Source organism: Motacilla alba, chromosome 2, assembly GCF_015832195.1.
Source record: "Motacilla alba alba isolate MOTALB_02 chromosome 2, Motacilla_alba_V1.0_pri, whole genome shotgun sequence".
Classification (NCBI taxonomy): domain Eukaryota; kingdom Metazoa; phylum Chordata; class Aves; order Passeriformes; family Motacillidae; genus Motacilla; species Motacilla alba.
In genome coordinates this window covers 82,549,330-82,569,655 of record NC_052017.1, presented here as the reverse complement: position 1 = coordinate 82,569,655, position 20,326 = coordinate 82,549,330, and the positions used below count along the sequence as shown (strand labels likewise).

The 20,326-nt window shown below is 42.7% G+C and overlaps 1 protein-coding gene across 3 annotated transcripts in view; it reads right to left on the bottom strand.

The window, feature by feature from the left end:
* Window positions 1-20,326, bottom strand: part of VWC2 (von Willebrand factor C domain containing 2) — a 76,625-nt gene that overhangs the window by 35,456 nt on the left and 20,843 nt on the right. The window contains exons 1-3 of one of the 3 annotated variants that reach the window (XM_038128108.1): window positions 18,755-19,048; window positions 16,836-17,617; window positions 10,049-10,178 (exon numbers count right to left, since the gene is read on the bottom strand). In XM_038128108.1, coding sequence (XP_037984036.1) covers window positions 10,049-10,178; window positions 16,836-17,549 — 844 coding nt within the window. In that variant the 5' untranslated portion in view covers window positions 17,550-17,617; window positions 18,755-19,048. Of the gene's footprint in view, window positions 1-10,048; window positions 10,179-16,835; window positions 17,618-18,396; window positions 18,688-18,754; window positions 19,049-20,326 lie in introns of those variants that run through there. The other 2 variants (XM_038128109.1, XM_038128110.1) reach the window with 2 other exon arrangements.

Below are 20,326 nucleotides of genomic sequence, written 5' to 3'. Positions count from 1 at the left end.
ACAGAGAAGTTTTTCATTGGTACTGTCCTTCTCCCCTGGAATCACACTTTATCACATGATTTTTAATTTATGCACTATCACTACTAGAGGCCTCATCTGTTCTCACAGGGGAATATTCAGGGGAATTTCTTGCTGCTCTTCTCTGTACTTCTGCAACCTCTTCTTGCTGAGTGCTCAGCAAACATGGAAGATTATACAAACCAGGTGGGAGGAACCAGTCCTCAAATGATAGCATACTTCTAATACATGCAAGCCTTTGTTAATGAAGCTTGACAGATGTTTACATACAATATTTCTCATTGATATGTAAATAAAACCACTTAGCAGAAATTTTAAGAATGGGTCATCAAAATACTCAAGCAATTTCTTTCACTACTTAACATGGTTTTGCTGAATTTCATTTACCACTGTGCTGCCTTGTTGTTTGGCTTCATGAGATATTATTAATGGTCACTACTCCTTCCTCTTCTGTCTTTAACAGAACTTGTTATTTGTGTATCTCCCCCAAAACTGCCCAGTTTAACCAGTGAATTCCCTTTTGAATTCAAAATGTTCAAGAACGTATTAGCAGTAAGAAAAGGAATGGGAACCATTTTGGAGCACAAGAAGTTAGTTTTTCTGGAAAAAGCAATTAACATCACACTTCAGTGAAGCTACCTCTGAGAAAGGAAATAATGCTGCAAGTATTTGAAACACAGGAGGCCCAAATGCAATTGTTTGGATAGGTATCTTCTTTATTCAATGCTATTCACCAAATAGTATTTTGAATCCTGTTACAATGCATTGCTTGTTCTCTTCTTTTTGCCACTGTTCCATCTGATCAACTCCATTTGAAAAAAAAAAAACCAAAAAAAACCATGTTGGGTGAGCACACAGTGAAGATATAGTTATCTTCTCCATGGGTAATAAAGAATGTGTGACTTGCTGCTCACAAGTACTTCAAAGAAAGGTGGACAGTAACCAGTGTGCAACAGCGAGAAGAAATGATGCAGGAGAAAAAGCACTCATCACCTCCAAGACTATAAGGTAAGTACAAATTATGCATGCAGTTCTTTAATGGGCCCCTATCCAAGGGCTAGCAGCACAGAAATAACCAAACAGAGCTGAAGACTCAGCAAAAGAACAGGGCATTTAGAAGAAAGTGATGTTTACCAGTAGGAAGTCATTCCTCTAATGAAAATTTAACAAGCACTAGCATAGGCAGAAAAAAAAAATTACTGTTTCCCTAAACGAAAATAGCAATCAAAGTTTTTGATTGCCTATCAGCTTTGAAATGCTAATCATTATGGTAACTGTGTTGGTGAAGGTAAGGAATTACTTAAAGTGTGTTATTTTCTTTTTTTAGGTTTTTTTTTTTTTTAATCACTGCTGCTCTACAGCTGCACATGCTCAAGGAAACAAAACTGTATGGATAATTACCCCTATGGAAGCAATCCAAAGGTTCACAAGTAAAAGCTCCTTCCACTTTAAAGATCAAGGTTTTAAATTAGGAAAGTACTTAGGTTTCTAGCTGACAAAGGTGTTTGACCTGCTGGGCAAAGGTAATCTCAATCTCCAGGGACTTAATTCAGGACTCTCACAGCACACAACACGGGGGGGATCCCCAGTACAGCACTTTGAAACAGCTACTTAGAGCAACAAGAAAAACAAGCACATCAATTTTACAAATATTAATAAAAAATAAGATAAGCTTTTAGCCTTTTCCCTAAGAACTCATCATTCCTTTTCCTTCAGAACCCTTTTCCAAACACTGGCAGAGGCATCCCAGTCAGCCCCCAGTCAAGCTCATGTCAGGAAAGGAAACAGGTTTTCCTGTTGTTGATCAGATTTTGAATTCATTTATAAATACAGTTCCATCAGGACTGGAAGAAAACTTCTGAGACCTCTGTCATGCCATGGTAAGACCTCCAACGAACTCAAAAGAAAGTTAGGCTGAGTTAAAACAAACCTGGCATTAGCAATCCTGCACTGCATGGAAAGGCCATCACAATTGCAAAGCTCAACCACAGAAAAGCAAAGTGGTAAGGAAATGAAATCTAATGAAATAAGCTAATTCCCTGTTTCCATCAACCAGTAAGTCACTTGGATCAATTCACATCTTTCTTAATGCCTAAATCTCAACTTCCTATGAAACAATAAGCAGAGAAAATTACACTGCACTTAGAGCTATAGGAGACTTTGATTATATCATTAATCATCAGAGGGCAAGTGTTCTTATTTGAGAGAGATATACCAACATACCACAGCACTTTAATATAAGCCTCCATTTCCCCCCAAAGCCAAGCAAACTCTTGGATGCCTCATTGAACATAATGAAATAGCAATGAAAAAATGCAAAAGAACATAAAGCAAAATGAACAAGGTGTGTATCTTTCTTCCTTGCTCCTTTTCATCACACCACAAAATACTAATCAGCCATGTAGACCTATTACTGTAGCACCTAGCTAGTCATAAGGTTCTATTTACAAACAGGATTATCTGTAAAGAACACAACTAAGAGCTCACATGGGCAGTACAGCAGCTCAGCTGACACTGGATAATGAATTAACCTATGGTAACTCAAGCTGGATTAAGACAGGGTTTCAGAATCTAAGAGCTCACAATTAAATCAAATAGCATAGTGTTCTATTTACAGGGAATTTTATTCCAAGGATGTAGCATACAGCAAGATGCACACAAGTGTTTCAGACCTTGGAAGCCTACATGCCCCCCAAATGTTTGCCACAATTTCAGCTATTGACACACACAAAATAAAAATAGATGTCCAATAGCAGAATGGGGGAGAAAAATTAGCAGTGGGAATATTTTCTCTAATGAAAACCATATAAATAAATACTGGACAATGTTTGTTTTCTTTGAACAGCAAAGGGGGGAAGGGGGAAGTGTATGGAGCAGGGGGAGCCCATAATATGAGGTCTGGCATCTGTTTTTCTCTTTTTATATCTTACCTATCTCCATGTGTGTGCAAATAAAACTGCAATATAAACTCAGAAAATTCTTAAATGAAGAACTTAAAAATACAAAACGAACAAGCAAACAAAACCCCAAAGCAATTGATGACTTCATTTTGAGGAGCATGGGCGAGCTATCCTGCTAGAAACCAAGCAAATGCCCAAATGTGGCTCTATGTAACAGAGAAAGTGTTAGGAAAGACAAATCAAGCAAGAGCACACTGTTTACTCCAATACTCTGATGGCTACTGGCACAAAGGCACCTTCCTATCTGAACCCTAACCAGCATCCAGAGCTACACAGGATGGCAGATATGTGAAACTGCCATGACAAGCTACATCAGATACATGAAAGTTGCTAGAAAATTTTCTCCTCCCATCCCAGGATTTCAGTGTCTATTCTATCAACACAGTAAGCATGTTCGATTTTATGCTCCTGAGGCTGACACTAAACACACTTCAAGAAGCCAGGTAGCTGTGACACATGGAAATTCTGACCACCATGGGGAACTGGCAGCTTGTTTCCAACACTCACCTGGGACCACCACCACTAAACAACAGTTTGAGGCATATCATCATTGGCTTTTGCTTCAACTTACAGTAAAATGACAATCCCTGCAAGCAGCTGCCACAAAAGTGGACTGATACAGCAGAATTCAGCTTTGATATATGACTTAAACATGCAGTATTGAGTAAGAGGAAAAAAACTGAATGCTTTTCAGGCTCACTGTAACAGCCTGTAAAGAAAAATTATTGCAAAGTGATTCTGAAAACTTTATAGGATACACTGCTTTTATAGTTAACTAGGCTACATCCTTCAACTTAAGTATTAAGTACCACATTAAATACCAAGATTAGTATAATTTCTGATTGTCCTCATGTGTCTGAGCAAAATGATGGGACATTATATACTCAGGGGAGTTACAGCTACCTCTTGACAGCAGAACTCCCAACCAAGAGCATTCTGGCCTCTGGAAGGGAAAAAAATGCACACCATATTTATTTGCAATACATACATACAGACTATATAAGCTGATTTATCCTTGTAACTGATCTAGGCTCAGTACTTGGATACTTATGCCTTATCTTCAGACAGATCCTTTTCATGGTCTGATGGGTTCCTATACTTAGGAAAACATGTATGCCCTGGAAGTCAACATAACTTTTACATTAAATAAACACCCTTGGAGGAAATAACACACCTACCACTACCTAGCCAGCTGAACGCGAGTGATGCCAGCAGTGGATCGTATATCCATGTGCACACATACACATGGACGTGAGCTGGAAACAACAGGGCCTGTGTGGTTTTGGTATAAGGTTTTGCTCAACCCACTTTGCAGTGCTGATCCATGCTCATTTAAACAGCTTTGGAGCTAAAATATGGCACAATAATAAAATTCTGTGATTTCCGCACAGGAAGCACACATGGCCTATGCAGCCACCAACTTTCCCACAGTAGAAAGAGAAAGTGAGAGAAGAGATTAAACAAGTTGAAAGGAATTCCCTGAATTAAGACAATACAGACCAAACTTCCTCTCAACTTCATCAACAGCAGAAACCAAGAATAGAAACTATGGCAACTACTTTACCAACTTCACCTACCAGATTTGGAAGCCAGTTTAAACACCCAATGCAGACTGAAAGAAGCAAGACTGTTGTTTTCAATACATGGCTGCCAAAATATCTGCTACAGTTTTTCAACCCACCTGCATAATTTCTAGGCAATTTTGATCAGATTCAACTGTTTGTGCAACTTAAATAGTGCTTTTCTCCCTGAAATGTTCATTCCCCCTAGAACATTAATATTTCTTGGTTAGGAGTCCCACATTATAAATAATTTTCTGAAATACACTCTATTAAAGTGGAGAGTCCATGCAGAAGTTTTTACTAAGTGACTCATGCACACATAAACACGGAGCAAATGTTACCCTACATGCACAAGCATTCAAATGCCTCAAGTAAACACGGTATAAGGGAACAAATCACATTGGTGCAAACTGTCTGGGTGGAACTGGGATTAGTTTAAAATGATTTCTTGTTCATTAGGTTATTACTTTTTAACATACATTCCATTTAAAAAAATTAAATACTGTTTCAATCTTATCAACTAGAATTTACAATCATTTTATGGTATCTATATTTTACATCTAGAAGAGGCCACCATAACCACCTGATTTGATCCTCCCCTTATAATGTAGACTGAAGAATCCACTCTCAGGCTTTTAAACTTCTGGATCTCATTTGCTATATATAAATTAGCTGCCAATGTATTAATGAAAAAGGTATTTGACAATAGAAAAAGGAAGTGAGGACAATCAAAAGCACTGATTACTTAAATTTTACAGCAATTACATTCCTGATGTTTGCAATAGTCCTGCCTTGACCTCTACTTGGACACCAGCATAATGATACTTTCTTCATTGCTGAGATTAATGCATTTATGGTCAAGGTCATATCTGATTTTATTTAAACACACTGCAGAAGGACATTTAATTTTACAGGTCAGATTCACCATGGCACTTGAGCAAAGCTGGGGCTGCAGGGCAGAGCAAACAGCCAGCTCCTGTGAGAGCTGCCAAGGTGCAACTTCCCGTCATGTGCCCAGAATAAACATCCTCCTCTTTCTTGTGGCCAGACAGGTCTGTCAGCCCAACGTAGCCTCTCTCTACCTGGATCTTAGAGGGATGAGGGGCAACTGTACTGCATCAACCAGCACCACTGTTTAACAGATTTGAGTCCTAAGGTAAGACAAAGCCCTGTTTTATCAACAGCAGCAAAAGGAGACAGCAGCTTTGCCAGCTGTTACCAGGGTTTTGCTCCCTTGAGAGCTCCTTCTCTTAGATGGAGGTCTCCATTTGCCATTCAGAAAGCACTTTTAAGTCACCTTGGGCCTAAACACTGCAATTGTATGGAAGGGTACTAAAGAAAGTTTCAGTGAGTCAGCCTCAGCACAGGGATACAAAACTATCACCACATGCCCTCCCTGGCCACAGCACATTACACCTGCAGCTCACTAGCAGCAATCATTTCAACCAAATGATGCATGTATTTCAACTGTAACTATGAACAGAAATATCAAATAAGGTCCTGAAATGACCTAAGGCACCTGAAAGGACTGCAGTCAGTGAAGTCTCCCTATTGCACAGCCAGTAAGAATAGACATCTAAAATGTTACAGCCCTGAGGACTCACTTGATCCTCCAGGCATCAGTGTTTTTATTTTTGACTCTACAGCTATGAGCCTTTGCTAAAAGGAGAAGCTCGGCTCTCCCTGCTGTAGACAAACAACACTGACACACAGACAGATGAATGCTAGGAGGGCAACAGGATCCACATCATTTTATCTGGAGCAATCTTTCAGCCATATAATGAAATAAAAATCTCTTGGGGACCTTAGATCAAAATATTTTTTGGTCTAGCAACCATGACTCCCCCTCAGGCTCCACGTGGGTTACAAGTTTAATCTCATCTTCCTGAGAGCACACCATCAGGAGTAGGGCCACCCTTGACTCCATCAGCTGCTCCATGGCTGCAGGCTTAGGCAAAGCAGAATTCAGCTGTGTACACCTACTAGGGCTCTAATGCTGGGAGTAGAAGTGGAACACACAACCAAGGTAACTTAATCTAGAGAAAGATAATTCACTACCAGTATTACCTCCCACCCAAAATGCATCATTGACAAGTACCCAGACTTTTCCCTATGAAAGGGTGACTGTATGCCCGTTATCTTTAACCTTAACTCTGCACAAACTGTAGAAACGTCTGTACCCAAATTTAAGGTTACTAATACTGTCGTGAACAAGGATGTCTTCCACAAAAGTAACCACAATGCTAATATTGTATAGCAGGATGGAGATCTGAACTGGGCACCTGTTACTTAATGCAACTTTCTACAATCAGATTTAACTTTCTGGATTTTTACTTGTGGCTGGTGCTGATGGTTACCAAAAGCATAAAGCTTAACATGTAATCCATTTGAGAAGGAAGCCTTTCCTCCAATCCCCTTCTGTCCTTACCCTGTTACTTTTCAGGGCATTTATATAAGATAAACACAAAACAGCTCCCTCAGTTGCAGTGACTTGAAACACCAAAAGCAGGAAAATTCCCCTAATCCCAAGATCTCAGTGAGGTGTTATCTTTTTTCTCTTCAATATACTACTCTACAGAGCAAACGTTCTTTTAAAGCACTCCCTGTCCCTGCCCACAGAGGAGAAAACAGTATCTTCAGCTATAGAAGTATCCAGGCTTCTTTTTGAAAGTCAGGATGTGATATAGAAGATTATTAAATACTACACACACAACTACTCTTTAATTCCACAAGTCTTCCATTCACCACTGCTTACATCCAAAGCAAGTCTGTACCTCCACGTGTGCACAGTTGTGTAAGCTCAGTGTGCAGTTACACATCCGCCCCTCCTCATAAGGGTTGCCAGCAAACTTGTGAAAATAGAGAAGTCAACTACATACCTGCCTTCCTACAAGAGATAAGGCACAGGGTCTCACACCTGTCAACATACTGAATTCCTAATTTCTAATAATCACAGGTTTTCACTAGATCTCCTCCATACTTCTTCATCGGGCATTTGTGCACATTCTTACCAGCGACAGAAGTAGTCACACAGCTCTCACTCTTGGGTCACTGCCAGCAATCTTCCACCAGGCAAGTTGGGAAGATGTTATATGTTAAGAAGTGGCAGGAAAGGGAGGGAAATCAGTTTGATTGTGTGCATTTTCAACACACAAATGCTAGTAAATGTAAAGAATCCAAATGCTAGTAAAGTATACACCAATGCTAGCAAAGGAGAGAATCCAAACTTCACCTCCCACCCCTTCCTGCCCTGCTGCAGATCATGATGGCAGTTACCCCACTTGGATGCTTTCTATGGCTCCGCCTTTCCCACCATTCAGGTTAAATGGCTGAGCTCCCTGTACGGCACCCAAAGCTCTTTTGCGTCACTAACATGATGTCATTGATGTCATCCCTGTAACAATCAACCCTGAAGCACAACGCAATGATTGTTTCTCCAGCTCACATTTACAGCACATTTGCTCCAGCAGGCTTGAAAAATGAGAGGATAAGGCAGGCTAGGTTTTCCTGCGCAGTAGGTTTTTGCTCCAATCTAATTAAAAACATTTAGCAATTCACTGAAGTTCCAAGAGAACTGCACATGTACCACACTTTAGGCTCTAAAAGCAAACTGTACTTTTTTTTTTTTTTTTTTTTAATGCACTCCCCAGATGGAGAGGTCTCCTCAGAAGTTTCTTCGTGATATTATAGTGGAACTACTGAACCAGAAAAGTTGAGCTGCTTCTGAGCTATCTTGGTCTTGTTATTGCTAATGGTTTTCTTCTTCATCTAAAAGCTAACAAGCAAAGCCACTGCTGGTTCTCTGACATGCAGAGAAGTGACAGTACAGCTCACTAGAAACAGGCAGCTGTGGTCACCTTGGTCTGAAACTGGGTCAGAGATGCCAGCTCACAATTATATGAGAGAAATACACAAATAATATTGGGGATTCAGAGGCTGAGGACAAGATCATCCTTTTCTTGCTGGTAGAACTCAGGTAATACAGCTTTAAAAGCTCTGAAAAGGCAGCTTTCAAGCAGGTATGTTTCAAGTACAGTTTTTGGTAATTTTTCCTCATTTCTGGGAAAAGTGTCAGGGAATCTGTGTAAACAGCCAAACCAAGCCCTGCACTGCTACACCACCTCAATCCAAAAGAGAGTCATCAATGGGAGATTGCCACTACCGTGCATTATGTTGCTGCTTGTGGGAGAATGTGTGCTGATGGAAGGTCAACCCATCTCCAAACACTGTTAAGATCACTGGACAAGTTCAGTGAGAAAGACTACAGAATCTTAATGTATTCTGCTTGTAACTCCATCCCTGATACTGAAAACAGACCTTTTGCCAGCTAAAGTCACTTTGACCTGGGGAACTGCAGCAGAGCATGTCACACACAATGTCAGCGACATTCTTGCCATTAAACAAGTACCAAAGGATCCTTCGGACTAGCTAGCTATGACATCACCAGCTTCCAAACTCAGACTTTCTCAGGAACTGTCCCTAAATGCCTTGAAAAATGCCTGTCCTCATCTCCAGAAACAAGAGTGCCCTTAAGCTGTACAGCCGAGAATAAATTCCTTCAGGGCTGTAACAACCAATTAAGGGATACGAAGCAATTACTTTTATATCCATACAAATGAAACTCCTCCAATGCAATTAACAATCCCTTATCATCTACTGTTGAATTTGTGGAAACCATATGCTGTACACTCTCTCCTCCCCCAACTTTCCCACAATTTTAAGCAGTTTTAGCTAATGTAATGAAACCCACCTATTGAAGAGAAATAATAGATGTGTGCGCATTATCTAAGTATTTTTAAATGTCCTTTTTAATTTTAAATATAATTTCATTTGAGATTTCGCAGCTTTCATTTCTATTAATAAATTATCATTTCTTCTTTATAAGTGATGAGCTAGTATGTCATGTAATTTCTTTCGTCTAAATAGACTAAGACTTTGATCTAATACAAGCCCTTGCTGAGAGTAGAGAGACTTTCTGTCTAATTTAGTTACAAAAAATATTCAATTAAACTTGGGAGTTTAATTCATTTAGTTATGAAAATTAGATGAGCACAATAAGGTACATTTGATTTGCCTTAAGGAGGAGGAAAAAGAAAAAAAAAGGAGAAGAATATCTGAAAGGGAAACAAATATGAATGGGGAACAAAAGTAGCTGCTCCTGCTCATGTTGAAAGGTGGATAATATGAGGAGCCTGAGTTCCATTTTGTGTGCCTAGATAAAACATAGCCACAATGAGTTCGCACAAATTATATATCCAAGAGATACACCAACAGCTGGTACTAACATCCTAACTGTCTCGTGGGTAACAAAAATCCACACAGGTCATAACTGAGTCCACCACAATCAAGAGAGATCTGATTCCTCACAACAGGATTACACCATCCATAAACAACTTCATCTCCATTTGAGGAAAAAGACAAATACTTGAATCATTTTTCAAAAACAGAACAGAGCACCATGGATCTCTCTGACAGAGGCCTCCTCCTGGTTTTGCAGCCATCACTCACCATTTTTGCAGATGGGACAGCACTGGTCCGGCTCATACACGGGATCCACGCACTCGGTCTGGGGACAGGCTGAGACCGTGCACAGCACTTCGCCGTTGGCTTCACAGCGACACCTCTCACATGGAGACACCTGAAACACAAACCCAGCCACTCTTTAACAGCTCCACTTAATGCACTCCTGCAGTGTGCAGTGCCCCCTTCTCATCTGAAATGGTCATCCCTTCACGTCTTTTTCCTCCCCACTCTAAAACAAATGGGTTTTGTGACCTAAATAATGCAGAGAGCAAGACTGAGCTCCTGCAAGATTATAGAACCACCACAGTAGGAAAAAAAAACCAAAACAAAACAGGTTCTTCTCTGAACCTACACACCGAATGGGAAAGTCAGAGGGATCTTGAAAACAACAACAGTGAAGACTTTTAATACAAATTAAACAAAAATTACCTTACTGAATTTCTAATGAACTTCCAGAAAATTAAGTTCATAATCTAGTTTAGCTCTATTAGAGGTTGAAAAATAATTTAGAAAAAAAATATATCTTAAGAAGAAAAGTTCTGCTAAATGAAGGTTGAAAGCCCTTTTAATGTAAATCTTTACTGTAATTTTTTCAGGTTTGAAAGTATTTTGGTAGCAGGAAGTTACATTTTATTGAAAATTATATTTTTCAAAGAGAAGTCAGGGAAAAAACCCCATCGTTTTGAATTCAGGTATTTCCCATAGGTTAATTGGTTTTGGACAATTCTTCTAATACTTGTAACTTTCTGAAAGGAAGTTGAAATTCAAAGAAAGGGGTGAAGGAAAACACAGGTAATCCTTTATACCTAGTGAAATGTTACTGCGTTTGAAGAACTCTTACAGAACAGGAATACCATGAGATAGTTACTTGAAAGACCTACTTCAAAGAAATTAATTCCCAACAAAAGAGTAGCAAGACTCTCTTTAGTAAAAAATGGACTTTGAACGGTCTGCATTTGCCACATGTACAGTTCCAGCTGTCTTCCTCAGCATTCCTGACCAGGCATATCTCACTTGCATTGCTGATATCCTCATACCACACATGGTAGAGGGAAGCAAGGATGTGAAGAACAATAAATGCTATACTGTAAATCTCATTGCTGCACTCCAAAAACCACATGGTTACCCATGCTCAGAACACAGGATGAAAATGCAGCTGAATGTTATTATTAGTGATCCTCTAAATCTATCATCTGAGCAGATTACTGATTAACTCAAGGAGAAGGTTATTCTTTTTATGGATCGTTTTTCATTCCAGATTCCAGCTGATGCAGACAATCCCCCATTTCACTTCTCCAATAAGAGCAGAAAAAAAAATCTGAAAAAGAAAATAATTATTTGCTTTGAAGAATCACCCAGATGTCTAACTTGCAGATCATCTGCTTCTTCTCCCTATTTTTCAGACAGCCTATCACATTTTTTCCTCAAATCCATTCTCTGCTTGCTTGCCTCTCACATCCTTCTCACTTCCAAAGTTCTAACATGCTGATGCTTGCAAAGCATCATCTCCAACTAAATGCTCATTCATGCTTTGCTACTTTCCCTTCCCACCTGCCAAGGCTTTTACTCACTTATGCACTCAGTTATCTTTCACGCCCTTCCCTCTGCCTAGAAAGCCTAAATAGGGCCTCCTGCTGTGTTGCTTTCTCCTTTTATTACTATTATTTATTTCAGGTTTCCTTTGTTGGCTACTCACTTAGCATTTCCTCTTTGCTTTACACTCTTCCAAGGATAACACCACACATATGTTTAGGAAATCCCACACAGAGGCTGACAGTCCAGTGCAGAATATCTTTATTGCAGACTTTGGGAAAACTTCATCCTGTAATTGTTTTTAAACTGTCAAGTTCACTTCCAGAGCTAGAGTGTCAGCAGATGAGGAGGTTTCTGATCCAATGCTCAGAGCTGAAAGGCTCAGGTATTTCAAGTAATCACTTGAACCACATGTGAAGTTTTGAGTGTCAGCAAACCTGAGCTCCTAAGTACTAAGTCAGTAACAAGAATCCCTCCTTCTAGAGTTATATATAGAAACAATACTTACTAAATTATAAAAACATGGTTTTTAAGGAGGACTGATTTTTAAAATATTATTTTAATATAAAATTATTATACTATATATAATCCTACTTGAAAAAAAAATACCAGCATCAGTTCCAAGGATCAGGATCAACAAGGCAAACCTACGGCTTTCAATCAAATTTAACACTTTTTGCCATTACTTGGAAAAGATGCAAATTTTCCAACCATCAAAGCTGAATGAGACCAGTATCTACCACAACAGACATTCCAGGACACTGCTTAGTAGGTGTGTCATTCAATGTTGGAAGTGGTATAAAAACTAGAGTATCTCATGACAATCAGGAAACAAGACAAGATGTTATTCTTAAAAACTCTCCTCTGTAAAATTTAAGCATATTCTAATTATATAGGTTCACTAGATTTCCAAATTTGACAAAGGCTGAAATTCTCAGAAAAGTAAGTCATTTACTATTGATTGAGAAACAAAAGTGGTCTAATTCTTACCTAATAATGATGATTCATGATACAATTTCTGTCCTATACAGCACACACGCCTGAAGACTACATCTTTCGTGAAGAGAGCGCACTACTAATGTGATACTGAAGTAATGAAGACACTTCTAGTGAACTACATCATGGGATTTCAGGGCAATACTTACAGTACACCCTTGGTAAGTACTGTCATCTGCACAACCCACCAACCTGAGTAATGGCAGTAGGAAGGAGGGAAGCTCGTTTCAGGCATGCAAGTAAACCACAGTGGCTGCTAAAATGGTATCACTGTCAGCCATTATCAGTTCATCCTTGGACTAAACAATAGCACATTGCTTTTTACTGATCATCAGGATACAACAGGAACTGTAGAAACCCCCCCACTTTCTGCACCTTAATGGCAGCTTAATTGGAGACATAATTATCACTAGAGAGAGAGAGAATAAGACAGTGCCTGCATGTAGCAGCAGCTAAATAAATCAGAACGATAAGACACATTTGGTCCTTCATTTCCCCTCTCTACTCGTGCAGTGCAAGCACATTCCCTGCAGCGCAGTTCCCAGTGGCAGTCATTGCAAGGAGCATCCCACTTGTTCCTGCAGGGAATGACCAGCCCAGTAGCACTCATGCTCAGCACTTTTGACATAACTGGGCTAGACTGGAAATAATATCAATCTCTCTCTGACAACTAATGATACCACATCTCCATGGTCTACAGATGAAGCTGTTAACTCTGTAGCAGCCGCAGTTCTACCTATGAAAAAACTGCAGGAAGACAACAAGAAGGAACAGAAGTCTTGTGTATTCACCAGGCAGCCATAAAACCTGTAGAAAATAGACTACAGATGGCAAAAAAACCTAGTTCTTTAGAATTGTTTAAAGGGAAGTTTATGAGCAGAGGTATAGGAGTTGCAGGCACTGTAAAAGAGCAAATGCACTTCTGTGTAAACTTCTACGTTTTCCACTAGTGGGGTGTGAAGAAAGCTGTAGCTTAGTAAGGGTAGTAGGTCTATCCAGCAGCTTAATGTAAATTGTAATAATTAAGAAGTGACAAATAATTTGTAGTCAAAAGTAATTTGAGCTTTCCCCTACCAAATGTCCAACTTTACCTACAAACCAAAAAGACATCAAAACAAAACCAACAAAAAGCTGGATTAATAACACATATACAATCTACATGTGGCTCCTGAAGCCTTGAAAACGTCTAAATTAACCAAAAAAAACCAAACAGTCATAATCCCAAATTTATCTTCTTTGTGCTGGAATTTTTACTAATATTTTCTTGCCACTGACACAACCCAGGAGAACATGAATGGGGTTACACTAACAATAATAAACATATCAGCCATGCTTTTACTCCTCTGTGCTTCAAAATACCACTGATCTTTCAAAACTCATTTGGGTTTGTTGGCTTCCAGATTTCCAAGTAACTTATCCACAAAACAAATATCATTTGTGGTAGTAAGGAAATTCTAATAGACACAAAGCAACAGGCTTCAAAATTATAGGTCTTTTCCAAAACATTGCACTTCTGAAGATAATTCCTCATTCTTCTAAGACTTTATACATCAGCCTTCGTTTTCAAATTTTACTTGGAAGATTTGGACCACGCGCTTTAGAAATCTTCAGCTTCAGTGCAGAACTTTAACACTCATTGCATTTCACCAAATAAAGATTTTGCTACCAGTTCCACTAATATAGATGTTGTGATCACACTGCTATTCTGCCCCATCATACCCACAGATGACCAGAGTGGTGCTGATGGAAACAGCTTTACGAGACTTCATCCTTTCCCTAACCCAAGCTGTGTGTTGTGCTGACATCCACGTCCTTTTTCAAAACACAAAAATGCATGCATACATGCAGAAGCAAGCAAAGACTGAAGGACAGACTGCAAATCAAAGAAGAAACACCTCAAACCTCAAACTCCCTGGCACACTCAGCTTCTGGCTCCACTCAGGGCAATTCTTTGCTATACCAAGCTATATAGGAGTTTTATAGAAGAGGACTCACAAACTTGCATGCATTGTAATTAAGCATGCATAATTACATACCTATACATAAATGTTTGTACAAAAAATGTCACTTAAATGTTAGGAGGTCACCTTTTTCTTCCTTCACTGATGTCTGGTACTCTTTGCCACAAATAGTAGGAGCAGATGCAGAGAAAAATCACATCCATTTATATCTCCTATCCATTTATAACTCCTTCCCTGACCTTAATCAAGAGATAGCATGTTAGTGACCTAAGACCATCAAGTTTAAACTCATAAAATTACCTTTGAAACTGCGCAGTTGCTTGCATTTTGCAATTGCTTCCACTGAGCAGCAGCAACCTGACTACATCTGCACCTTGTGTTGCCAGACAACTCCACTGATTGCAGTGGCCTGGGCAAACAGCTGCATTTACAGCTTGTGCTCACAATATTGGAACCAACACTGAATCTCAACTAAAAAACAAGGTTCTCACATAGGAACATAATCAGGCTGCAGTTTCACTGCCTAATTGCATCAATAACTTTCCTTCCTTGTACCGAGCAGACATCCCTTCTCACTAGAGTTTCCAAAGCTGGGTAAAACAAAGCAGTAATGTTTCATTAGAGGAGGATTTGAAGACAAGGGCTAAGAGCTGAATGGAGTTAAAAATAAAGCTGAAAACCAAAATTTTTTCAGGACATTTCTATAAATGTCACCATTCAACACTATTTTTACAAAGGCTGTCAGCCATGTTTAAATGTACCCGGGAACATTAAGGTTCTACACTTACCACCCATTTAACACAGTCTTTTAGGCTTGCTTTACAGCCATTAATACCACACCACTACAGAAAAAGTCTAAGAAATGGAACTCTGCAGAAGAGAATGAATGAAAAGCAGGAAGAAGCCTTTAAAACACTGACCTATGGAGAAGGTGTGCGGGAGCTTCATCTTTTGGTCACCCCTCAAGAATTAAGTTTGCTGGGAAAGAAAGGATCTCACAAGCCATCTCTGAAAAGGTCACACCAACTAGCTGCTGTTACGGTAGCTGCTCCCTCTGAAGCAGAAAACTGCCACCATGCAGTTGAATGCAACCCTTGAGGGTGATGTGGAAATGGGGAGGATGATACAACGTTTTCTGCCATACCTTGCAATTCACCAGTGCTCTGCTGCCTAAGAAGAGCAAATGACAATGCTCTTTCTTATTATGGAGAAAGCAGTTCTGCTCTGTCATTTATTTTCTCTTAAATTGATGAACATGGAAAGACATTATGAACCAAAGCTAAGTTTTCAGGAACATGCAAATATCAGAGAGCAAAGGTGACAACTTACTTTCAGCCTTCAAAAACACACTTTCTATTTCTCCACCCTGAGAGGGGCTCAGCTTCCAGAGCCTTGAATTATATTTCATACTCTCTTCAATATATTCAGCATTAAATTCTCCAGTGTATTCAGAAGCGTGTTTTAGAACATCCCTGTATCTAACAGTAACTCACAAGAAATTTCACAAGCCATTCTTAGAGCCTGCTCACACGTCTCAACCACAATAAAATACTAAATGGAAAAAGACAAGGTAAACAACCAGAAAACTGACCCCGACTCCAAAACTTTTGAATGCACTGTAACATCTTGCATTTTCAATGATAACAACCATGCACAGTAATGCTAAAAACACCCTAGTCTGAAAGGATTTATCTGAACATGAAGGTTTTCAAGTCCTTTCTTTAGGCATCACTGCAATCAAGACTGCAAACTATGCTATTATTAAAAAGAAGGCCTATAGTCATTCACAGAAAGCAAACAGTATGCAACCTTGGCAGCACTACCTAAATAGTTAATAAGGAAAAAGAAATGACTGTTAAAAAAGAAGGGATCATCACAAACTGATTACTAGGAATAGAAGTCAGCCCACAAAACCCTGCTTGATCCCTGCAAGGCAGAAGTTTAACAGTTAAAAGTTAAATAGGGAAATAAATGTATTGCTGAAAATTTTCACAAAATCCATAACACCACTGAGCAGCATCCTTCCAAGTAGCACTTTTTACTGTAAATACCAAAGGAATTAATAAAGATCAGCACCCTCACCTAAAAATGTTAGTCTACCATAGAGCAAGAAAGGTCATGTTTAAGGGGAATATTTTACAGGACTGCAGAAGTAATATTAACACAAAAATGTGAAGAGGAGGGGGAGACACAGAACACCCCCTGAGAAAACAGTCAAAGACCATAATACCACTTTAAACAAGAGAAAAACCCACCAAAAGACTTTTGGCTTCATTCCTTACCATGAACTCCTCCAGGGTCTGGTAGGTTTTGCCTCGGAACTCGCAGTAGTTCTTCCTCTCCTTGCACTGCGGGCAGCACTGCGTGGTGTCCACATGGATGCAGCGAGGGTGGAGCCTGGGGCACTCGGGCTGGATACATAGCGGGCCCTCCTCAGTGCAGAGGCACGGGCAGGCAGAGGGGCCCGGCGCAAACTTCTCCCCGATGGCATAGACGAAGCCGCTCTCGTCCACGCAGCCTTTCCCACGGTAGTCCGGATAGGCGTACTCCTCCGGAGGCTCGGGAGTGACGCTCGCAACAGATGCTGGGAGAGATGAATCTTCAGCCACCTGAGGTTCCTCAGGAGCAGCATCCCTTTGCTCTTGCACTTGAATGCTCCCAGATTTACTGCTTGTCCCCTGGCTGTTCCAAGCCTGCTTTTGCTTAGTCCAAGACTCCTTGTTCGAGTAGTTCCTGTTTCCTTTGCTCTTCCAGTCCCTGCTACCTTCCTCCCTCCCGCTCCTGCCGATCTCATTCATTTTCCCTGGACCTGTCTGGCTGTCCCTTGGAGACGTGTGATCTCTCTTTTCCTGGCTCGCCTTTATCTCCTGTTTGTCTTGAGCCTTGGCCAGTTTTTGTACGGGAACGGTGGAGCTACAGAGGGCAACCATGAGGCAGCAGGTTACGAGAAGGGAACTAGAGAAAGCTCCAATTGCCATTGCAGTAGAGCTGGGCATCACCTACTGCATCCCACAGGGGACACTGCATTCACATCGGAGGGAAGCGCTTCGTAAAGCCACAGTCCCTAGGAAAAGAAGGAATACTTCAGCTTCTGCACTTCTTCCCCCCCCCCCCCCCCCCCCCCGCACCCCGCCTCGCCTCCACCGATGCAACATCAACATCTCAAACAATATGCAACCTGCCTCGGTAGTTCATGCAAAAGGCAAACAGCCTGCTGCTGCATCCCTCCTCCTCCTCCCCCGCTCTGCCAACTCTTATAAATAGCAGGGCTCTGGACACGGACCGGGCGTCTTCGGCTCCAAGAGAGCACCACGCAGAACTCCGGGGAGTCAGCGTTTGCAAAGGCAGGTGCAGGCAAAACTCGGAGCGCTTGGGGGGTTATTTTTAACTTCTAAATGACAACATGTGAAGAGGACGGACGCCCGATGAATTAAATGGAGCTCCCCAAAATCCAGCAGGGTCCGGAACAGAAATTACCCAGTTGAATGCTATTCACTGTCTGCACACACGACGATTTTCATTAACCTTTTAATAAGTCTGAAGTAGGCTGGTTTGGGTTCTTTTAAAAACCTACCAGCGAGCACGTTTCTGTAACAGACAAGTAAAACCAAGCACACTAAAGCGAGCAAAGACAAACTACCTCCCTTCCGAACTACCCAAACCAGCACACACCACCACCTCTTCCTCGCCCGTGTTCGAAAGACAAGGTAGAGCCGCTCCGAGTTTCCGCAGCCGAAGCTCATTTAACCCACATCCTCCAGGAGTTCAGCAGCGCTCCCGGGTCCTCTCCCTGAACCACCGCACACCAAATCGGGGAAAAAAACCCCAAACCAAAATACGTACACTACTCCGGCCACGACAAGCAATGCCGCTGCAGCCACCCGGCACGACCCCACCTCCGCGGTACCGCTCCCCAAAGCCATTCAAAAGCCTCTCTCTCTAGCCGCCCGCCTCCCCGGCCCTCGGCGATGGCACCGCGGGGCACCGCGCTCCGCCCGCCCGGCAGCGCTGCCCGGCCCGGCCCGGCCGCCGCAGGGGAGCCGGTGCTCCGCGCCGCCCGCCCAAACTTTCCGGAGGGCCGGGCGGCGCCGCCCGACCCACTCCCGGTGGAGCTGTGAGGGAGCCGGGCCAGCCCCTTCCCCAGCCCGGCCGGCTACCCCGTGGCCCGGCGCGACGCCTCCGTGCCTCCCTCCCTCCGTACCTGCGCTGGCGCCGCGCTCAGCCCCGGCGGCGGCTCGGGCCGGCGAGCGTCGCCCCGCGCCCGGCTCCCATGGCGGGGCCGCGGGCGGGCGGCCGGCGGCGGCTTGTTGCTGCCCGCTCGCCTCCGCAGACCTGCCGAGCCCGCAGCGCGGCGCGGCGGCCGCGGCCGGTGCGGCCCCGCCGCCCCGGGGACGGGCTCCGCCACGGGCCCCGCTGCTCTCACATGGCGGCCGGGCGCCCCCGTCCCCGGGGGCGGCGGGGCAGGACGGGGCGCTCCCTGCCTCGCTGCCTGCCTCGCTCCGCGCCGCGGGTGCGGGCCGGGCGCAGGGCGCGGCGCGGGGAGGGGACTCGGTGCCCGCCGGGGGGCGGCAGTGCAGCGGCCCTGCCCGCCCCTGCCGCCGCCGGAGGGGCTGCGGGCGGGGGCAGCCCGCTCCTGCCGCAGGGCCCCGCCGCGGCTGTCGGGATGGAAAGCGGGGCGAGGCGGGCGCGTTGGGGGCCGGCCTCGCCCGCCGGCGGCTGAAACTTTTGGCGGTGTTAGGGGCGTCGGTTCGGGACGCGAGCTGTGCGCTGCGGCCCTGTGCGGCTTTGAGCGCTCTCCCCGCGGTGCGGGATGCGGCCGCGCTGCCGGGGCACACCTGCGGACCCGCCCCGGGCGGTGAGCAGCGTTTATTCGGGACGGGCGGGCTGTGCCCGTCTGATGCTGCCCGCGCCGCAGCATCACGCAGTACTGTGCGTTAGCGCTCCCCTGCCAGCCTGCTCTAGCAGCGAAGTGGTACGTGGTTAACTAGTTGAAATACCTGCTTATGCTTTTGCATGGCTGATGGACAGTTCTGAAGTTAAATATAGTTGTGTTTTTCTCCTTTATACTTTTTTGATGCAAAAAGAATAAAAAGGACAGAATGGTCTGTTATGAAATGACTGCTGAAGGAGTGTTGGGACAGAAATGCGCAAGAAAAGCTAGACGTACTTTTGTTCAGGATCTAAGCAAGGGCTTGGAGCCCAAAAGATTATTTATTTATGTAGTTATTTATTTTTAAGCTGCATTAGATGACATATCAGTATAATCTTCTTTTCTGAATTTTGCTTTACAGATGTTCCAGAACAGTCCCAGCCGCACTAACCCTCTGCTACAGTAGCACTCTAACGTCCGCTGTGCCCTATTCGTGACTAGGGCTGGATTTCCCAATGTATTTGGCACTGTGTCTGAAATTTTTAGGCTAGGTATAATTTTCGGGTTTGTTTTGGTTTTTTTCCCCCCCCATTGAAATGGTATCACTGCAATATCGATACTCAAGAGAGCAATGAAAATCTGCTGGTTACTAATATTTCATAGTTAAGCACCTTCATGAGCACCTGTTAATTGTGAGAACCCAGATACTTAAATTGCTCCCTAGGAGGATGCAGGTGCTAAACTCTTTTGGCTGCTGGGTTGTTGCTATTAAAAAGTATTGACTCCTGCCTAATTTTAAAAAATATTTCTCTTGAAATTGTCTCATATCCTCCAGTCAGATGTTCACTAGCTAGATAATGCTATGAAACTTTAAAATACAAGATTTAAGTTTTGAAGGATATG